The sequence below is a fragment of the Humulus lupulus genome, chromosome 9, assembly GCF_963169125.1.
Source record: "Humulus lupulus chromosome 9, drHumLupu1.1, whole genome shotgun sequence".
In the NCBI taxonomy this organism is placed as follows: Eukaryota; Viridiplantae; Streptophyta; class Magnoliopsida; order Rosales; family Cannabaceae; genus Humulus; species Humulus lupulus.
In genome coordinates, this window is record NC_084801.1 from 20302347 (window position 1) to 20310802 (window position 8456).

At 31.3% G+C, this 8456-nt stretch overlaps 1 protein-coding gene across 1 annotated transcript; it reads left to right on the top strand.

Annotated features, from left to right (window-relative positions):
• Window positions 1-3693: 3693 nt before the first annotated feature.
• LOC133802608 (accelerated cell death 11) lies at window positions 3694-7079 on the top strand. The gene is made up of 4 exons (XM_062240955.1): window positions 3694-4153; window positions 4247-4419; window positions 6110-6255; window positions 6750-7079. Exons 1-4 carry the CDS (start codon window positions 3971-3973, stop codon window positions 6854-6856), a joined length of 609 nt encoding a protein of 202 aa, XP_062096939.1. The 5' UTR covers window positions 3694-3970; the 3' UTR covers window positions 6857-7079.
• Window positions 7080-8456: the final 1377 nt, after the last annotated feature.

The window sequence follows — 8456 nt, forward strand, 5'->3', positions numbered from 1 at the left end:
TCCAAGCCTTCGAGCCACAACCAAACCATGACATAGAGGAATCCATGCCCTTGAATTAGGTTTGGCAAGAATAAAATTGTAATGTGGGAAATAAAGATCCTTGAGCGCCCTTGCCGCCAAAGAGGTGGGGTTGTCATAGACTCTCCAAACTTGCTTTGCTAGCATATAGCCTTATTGAACAAAGAGAGATTTTGAAAGCTCAGTCCCCCATCATTTTTATGCCAGCACATTTTTTCCCAAGAGCACCAATGCAACTTCCTCTTCTCATCGGCCCCAACCCACCAAAACCTAGCACAAAGTTTGTGAATCTCTTGTATAAGAGAAGTGGCAATTTAAACAAGTTCATAGAATATACAGGAATCGCTTGGACAACACTATTGGATTAAAATCATATTTTATATGTATAATGTATAATGCTATTATAAAGTGTGATATAAAATTAAGTGACCAATTATGTTATAAATATCATAGGGTATTAAAGTGTCATGGATTTAATGTGTAGAAACATAAAAGTGAATTTTTAATTTTATGGCAAAATTGGAAATCACTAATTATAAATTAGGGTTGTGGTCCCCTATATATATGTATTGTTCTATTCTGTCTGCCTCCCATTAACAGAAAAGAAAAGAGAGTCATAGAGATACATATTATATAGGAAAATCTAAACCCTCTGTGCAATCTCCAACAATTGCCTCAGGTTAGTGCTTCCGCTCTCTTGTTTTAATCTTCTTCTTTAATTTAGCAAATGATTTATAGAATTATGATTTCTGATTTCTTATATATGCATTTATAATGACATAATTTTGGATTATGTGTTGGAGATTATTGTTTGTTCATGTTATTTAAGTGTATTAGAAATTCTAACAAACACTCTTTATGAGAACCTCCTTTCCACCCAATGAGAAAAACTTGTGTTTCCAGTTAGAAAGCTTTTTCCAAACCCTTCCTTGAATACCAACAAATAAGTTTTTATTTTCCCTACCAGCAAAACAAGGCAGTCTCAGATACTTCTCATGACATGGAACGATAGAGATCCCCGAAGTAGAAGCCATAAGACCTTGATCACTCTGACTAACCTTTGGGCCAAAAATGATGGCTGATTTAGGAAAGTTCACTTTTTGTCCTGATGCTTTCTCATACCCCCGCAAAACTTCTAAAAATCTAGACATTGCCACCATTGTAGTCTCAAGAAAGAGCATACTATCATCTGCAAAGAAAATGTGAGAAATAACAAGACCACTCCTCCTGTACTAAATCCTTCTAAGAGGACCACTAATATTATTCCTACGCACTAATGAAGAAAGGCCCTTCGTACATAACAAAAACAAAAAAAGTGACATAGGATCATCCTGACACAACTCCCGAGATGGAACCACTCCTCCCCTTATTTCTCCATTAATAATAAATGAGTATATCACAGAAGAAATACATCGATACACCTTATCAAAAACTCCTTGTTAGTGGAACTTTAATGAATTTCGGTTCTTAAACTTCATTTTTAATTATATCTTTGTTGTTTTTGAGTTTTTTTTTTTATTATTTTTTTCTAAATTTGTGGTGGAGCTTTTTCTTATTGATTGGGTTTTTTAGTAACTCATATTTTAAATTTGCATTTTCTTAGAGTAATATATATATATATATTATATGCAATCTTACTTTTTATTTATTTATTATAATTTAAAAGACTGCTAATCAAAATGTCAAACGTATTTCACTAAATATATATATGTCACATATATTATTTATTTGCACAGTTGTCAGTTATAGATTATATAATTATGATTATAATATATATTTTTTTATTTATTTTAGTACTAATAATGACAAAAAATTTCATTATACTTTTTATTATATTTGGTATGTCCTTTATTTTACACTGTAATTTATCTTATTTGGATTTCCTTTTATCTTTTTATTCATATTCATAGTTACTCATCACAAAAAACTATATTAAATTATATTTATTAATTAATGTATAAAAACACTATATTAACTATTTTGTATTTTTATACATAGCTTCTTTTTTTTGTTTTTCTCATTTGTTTATTATTATTATTATTCATCTAAATTGTTAATTATCTATATTTTTGTACTTTCTTTCCTGCAATTTAAGTTATATTATATTGTATTATTATTCATTTACTGTAAAATCATGATGAGAAATATACTTAAGTGTTTTTTCATTATTTCTTTGATCCTTTTTTTTAAAATATTTTTTTCATACTTCATTAAACTACAAAGAGAGGAAAAATATAGATTAAAAATAAAAAATGGGTAACGTTAGTGAGGCATTGAGAATAAACCACACAACCACACTATACTAACATTAAATATATATAATTTTCATATTACATTTTTGCTTAATAATATAAAAATTAAATTTAAATAAAAATATATAAGTACTTACAAAATGTACTAATAATAATATAAATAGGAATAATCATTTAATTTAAACCGTTTTATCTTCTAATCATTAATATTAGTGGTGACAATTTTATGTATAGACATATTTTACAATAATAGATATTTTAAGTAGGGACTACATCAATTTTAATGGTATAGTTGAAATTAATTATAATTATTGTGAGTAAAAAAGTATATACAATTTAAGTGTGTTTTAATCCTTAGTCTTTTAAATATATATTCTTTATGCTTTAATACGTATATATCACATGAAAAATGAGTGTGTTGAAATTGGGCCCAAAAATTAATATGAATAGACTATTACGTTGTAACTAAAGATTAAAAAAAAAATTATAACTATATCTATCAATATTCATTAGAAAAGACAAAATAATTAAAAATTCTCAAAAAAAAAAAAGCGAACTGTGTAATTAATAAAGTCAAAAATACTTTATAAATAAAAGGTTACTTATACATATAATCAAATAAGTAATATTTTATTCTACATTATAGAAGTTGTCGGCAACAAATAATTTATTCATTTTGATTTGATAATTTCTTATCCATAGATATATAAAATTTGTTGTTCAATACACATGTCACAAATCATAAAAAAAATTCTTAGGTGGGAGCATCATTTTTGCTCTCACGTGTAGGGGCATTTTTTTTTCACACTTTTATTGGTTGAATGAAGAGGGCATATGAGCTTAAAATGGGTTGGGGAGCATGCTAGTAATTTTTTTTTGTTGTTTTTTTTGAGAAAAATGCTGTTGTTTTCTGCTTAAGACATGAATCTCTATTTCCCCTCTTCTTAATCTATACGATTAATTCAGGAAGACAATATCCTCATCTCCTTTTATAAAAAGCTTTCTTTTTTTTTTCTCTGTAGTATTTAATCGAAACAACCACACTATAATTTTGGTCTAAAGTTGGCGACTTGTCCTCATCAGCCGACCTCTTCTTCGTAGGAGGTGTACCTATGACTCACAAATATTAAATAGTAAACAAGATAATATATATGTATCGACTCTTCTCAAATAAAAAATGTACAACCAAGCATTTAACTTGATCAAAGCATCAGGAAAATCTAGATTTGTAGACTCGATCAATCATTCTGGAGGAAAGGACGATTAAAGGGAAAACACAATAGTTGTAACAGTAAAATACATGAAAAGACAAAAAAATCAAATGAATCATATCTATCATAACCAAACAAATGCCAACCATTAGATTGAAAATCAATGTTTATAAAAATGCACTCACTGGTGAGGGCAAAACTGGCGCTCTCACATAAGAAGTATCTTATATATATCCACCGGTCTTATATTTTTTCCCATCGTTATGTTGCATATATTTATAGTTATACTCACCACCCATATACTAGATCCGGATAGAGTAGTCCGTGGACAAGCTAATACAAAGCGAGAGTAGATATACCCGAGAACCAAACAGTTCCAATTACCGCGTTAAGAAACGAATAATATCCCATAATAATACGATCCTAGAGAGAGTGATAGTATATAAATAAAAAGAGGGAGAAGAGATAGCTAGCTTCTCTGGTTCATCAATGGCAGAAGAAAAGCAGCTGACGAAGATAGAAGAGGCGTTCAACGATCTCGCCGCAACGTTGAAATCCGGAGCCGTGGATGTGGAAGTTGCACCCTTCTCTCGAGCGTGCTCTTTTGTCTCTCCGCTCTTCGGGTGCTTAGGTATGGCTTTCAAGTTCGCCGAGATGGACTACGTCAACAAGGTATGAAGAAATTCCCCAATTTGATTCTGGATATAAAATTTTGATTCTTATGTGCTGATTGAAATCGAAATCGGTAATATTGTTTATGATCAGGTGAATGATCTCGCGGCGGCGTCGAAGTCGAATGTGACTTTACCGGCTTTGATCGATCGTGATATTGAAGCGAATTGCGTAAGGAATGCCGGCAGTCATACCAGGAATTTGTTGAGAGTGAAGCGTGGTCTTCACATGGTCAAGGAACTTTTCGAGCGAATTCTTGCTTCAGAGTATGAATTTCTTCTCCCGGTATATGAAATAATGGCCAGTTTTGTTAGCTTTAGAACAAGTAATACAATGCGTTGATTTAGGTTTCTTTTGCAAACTAAAATAGAGTAGTGATGTGCCTTAGATGTTGTCAATGTTAACTCCTTGAAGAATTCAGTCGACTTGGTGCCACATTCGCACTTCCATAGCTTAGATAACTGGTTTAGCTTTCGTGTAGTTTTGTTATCATGCCTAGGAGTGAAGTTTCAATGATTTTACATTTGGTTGAAGGTGGTAGACTGATTTGGCCATGAGATGTTTATTCTATATAATTAGACCAGTTGTAGGAAAGCTCCCTTGTTCCCATCCCACTTTTATGATTGTGTGAGAGTTAAAAGTGTTGTTTCTATTTGGGGAATTATAGGCATTTAAACCAATTAATAGACAACCTTTTTTTATTTCACTAAATTGGCTTGTTTATTGAAGATAAATACCCAGAAAAAACACTTCTGAAGAATTCTAAAAGTTTCAAGAAGATTAGTAGATAGATACAAGTGTCTTTTGATTCCTTCCTCTATGGTTTCTTCTGAAGACTAAAAATTAAATTTGGTTTATTATTCTTAAGAAACAATAGGCCCATATAGTATTTGAAAAATTCTACCCTTTTTTTTTCATAATAAGAATCAGAGACATTCTCTTTGATATAATAAGGAAATAACAGTAGATGACTGGGAATCATCTCTAAAAGTTACAACCAAGAACACCAATTTCTAACTAGATTAGAAAATATTTTGTACAATCTTTAGTGTTGAAGATTATGATGATTTGATAAAAGTAAAATTAAATGAATACCTCAAAAGTCTTTCAAGGAATGGACCACTTCCTAAGTAGTTCTGCATTCCAATAGGGATTTTTAAGATGGTTTTAGTTAATTGATGAAGACTTTCATTTATTATTAATAAGAAACTAAAATTTGATGGAATGCAGAGAAAGTATACAGTAAATTGTTTAGCTGAAATTATTAAGAAGATAATTCTTCATGCAATCATCCTGTAAAAATCTAGTTTGACTCTTGCTTTATTGGTGTTTGGAATAATCTGTCTGATTCCGAAACTTTGATAGAATGTTAGCACCTTAGAAAAGAATTTTGGAGGCATAAGAATCAAGTGATGAACTTCAATTTGTATTTTGTGCCGACATGTTTCACAGCTCTTCTAAAAGTTGATAGATATGTTAAGCTGCTCAACTTCTTTAGTGTAAACTAAGCATTTTTTGTGTTATGAAATTAGTAAGTGCAACTGTGTTTTAATTTCAGTGACAAACTTATTCAGAATTAGTTCAAAGGTTTCTAATGTACTTTTCATCATTTCTGTTGTTTCTACATTTGCTAGTGTGTACTTTTATCATTGGAACTGAATGAGATGCCTTATGAATGAAAATCTCATAAAATTAATTTTGTTCACGAGTTGCCTACTTATAGACTAAGAATACATGCCTGATCCTTGGTTTATTCCATTGACCGAAAACTATATATAATATGTATGTCTCTTCACAAACTAGTTTGCCAAATGCTGTAGCCTTTAAAGTTATGTGCGCAAAAATAGCCATTTTGTGAGCAGTGAGGCTCCGACTATGAGCTTGAAAACACAGTTATTTGTTGCTATTGGGTGCTTATTATGCATAAACTAATATCTACTGATCTTCATGCGGCAGAAGCAATTCTCTTAAGGATCCTGCTTCCAAGGCATATGCAAAGGTATTTGCTCCCCACCACGGTTGGGCTATAAGACAAGCTGTTGCTGCAGGGATGTATTGCCTACCTACTAGAGAGCAACTGATGAAGAAACTTAATGAAGATCGTAAGTCTTGATTCTCTTGAAACAATTTATACTTATTTCGTTACATAAATATATCGAGGTACTTGAAATTCTATGATTTCAGAAATTTGAATTTGCACATGGGTAGGGTAAATTGCATAATTTGGAATGAATCTAGCTGATTCAAAATAAAATCTATGATTGGGTTAAATGGGGGCCTAGGGATGGACCATGGATCCCAATAGGCTGTCGTTTGGTGTTCAATAATGTCTGAAAATGGGTTGGGCATTTTTAAGTTAAACCGTTGGATAGTAGTTAGGTTGAGTTGGACTAATAATACTGATTCAAACCTAAACCCAGTGTCGCTCCTTCTTTTTGGTACTTGGACAAAGGTGTTAAAAATAACAATTCAGGAAAAACTCGAGTGGGATGAAAATTTTATAGGGGTTTTACTCTTAACTAATGTTTTTGTCATCTTTGACTAAATCTAAATTAATAAGTAATTTAATATCTTTGGATTGTTTACCTTTTTTCAGATGCCTCAGCAAAGATTAAAATGCAAAACTACATTACTGCGTCTGACCATGTAATTCTGTACATCGAGAAACTTTTCAATTCAAGAAACTTGGGTTTGGATTGGTAAAATGTGGATTCTGTTTAAAATTATTATTATTATTATTAGTGTTATGCCACTGAAATAAAAAAACTCTATTGGCAATTGAAATTCCCCATAAGTTTATATATTTCGGCAAAATATTGTATATTCTGATAAGTAGTGCTGCTGATGCGATGGGAGTTGGAATTTTGATGATGCCATACCTCGTTGCTGAATATCTTATTTTAATAACTTTGGAGTTTCATTATCATCTTATGTATTGTTGGTATTAAAAACCTTAAAAGGCATTTACATTAAATACAGGTTTTCAATATTTTAACTGAAAATTATGGTTGAATACAATATATATATTTTTAAATATGGTTTTATGAAGTTGACAGTTACATAATTATGGTTTTTATTATTCAAGAGTATCTATATGAGTATAAAGTATAATCACTCTTTCTCAAACCCACCTTCTCAATTTCAATTTTCAAGACGATCGCCATAATTTACCTTCGAGATGATTGCCATGGAAGTCGATCTATTTCAAACCCATATTGCGACATTTAGATGATTGCTATAGAAATCGACCTTCTCACCTGATGATTGCCATGAAAGTCAATCTCATAGCTAATGTAGATTGCTCTTGGAAATGAAGCTACATGTTGTATGGAATTGGAAAAAGCGAGTTTCGTCATAGCCATGGTCAATTTTTTCCGCAATGACATCTACAATCTTGATCTCTCTAAAGTATCCAAAGATTCCAATATGAAAATCCTATTGTTGCATGCTATGATAAAGTCGGAGATGGTCATTGAAGATCTCGATCAATTCTTGATCGGGAAATTGATAGCTTTGTAGATGGTTTGTTGAGCTCGTGTGCCGTAGAGGAGAGAATCATGAGTTCACGACGAATGAGAGCAGATAATCTTTTCAGAATCATGGTTACAAGTCTTTTCTAACTATGGGTTCACACTTTGGTCTTCCGAGTTACAAAGTGGTTTTTGAGAATCAAGAGACATTAGATGTGTGTTACCCATTGTTTTATTAGTACAATCTCAAAACATAGATATTACAATAATTTAAGTGTAAAAAAAAAAAAAAGAGAAAATAAATTAAACAAATTATAGTCTGATTTTTTTTACTTTAGTTTCAGCTACTAAATTAAATAAATTGAAAACTGGCTGGTTTTTTTTATAGTACTTTTTCAGCGAAAATTAGACCCCAAAAAAATTACTTGTTAGTTTAGTAGCAATAATTTCAGCTTGTTCTAATGATGCCACCCTCTGAATTTTAGAGTGCATGGAGTTGGTTAGAAAATATAATCAAAGTCACAACTGCATAAACTTTGACCGACACGCGTGCCTTCGTCTAGTTGCTTCTGGCGGCGAGATTTGGGAGTAAAGGTTGTCGGCAAATGAGTTTCCACAATGATTGGCACATGAATTCTTCCAATGAGCAATGGTTGGAATATGGGTTCCACGATAAACGAGGTGGAGATAAAATGTGTTGATAAAAGAAATCTGTTATATAAAAATATGGTATTTTTGTAAATGGGAAATTATAGTAAATCACACGCTCATTTTTTAAATTATTGAGAAATAACGATTTTACATTATTGATTAACTAAATTGTATTTTTCTGT

Coding starts and splice junctions, on each gene's coding strand:
- LOC133802608 (XM_062240955.1), top strand. CDS start 3,971: ATGGCAGAAGAAAAGCAGCTGACGAAGATAGAAGAGGCGTTCAACGAT. Junction 4,154..4,246: donor AGATGGACTACGTCAACAAG/GTATGAAGAAAT, acceptor GTTTATGATCAG/GTGAATGATCTCGCGGCGGC. Junction 6,256..6,749: donor GAAGAAACTTAATGAAGATC/GTAAGTCTTGAT, acceptor ACCTTTTTTCAG/ATGCCTCAGCAAAGATTAAA.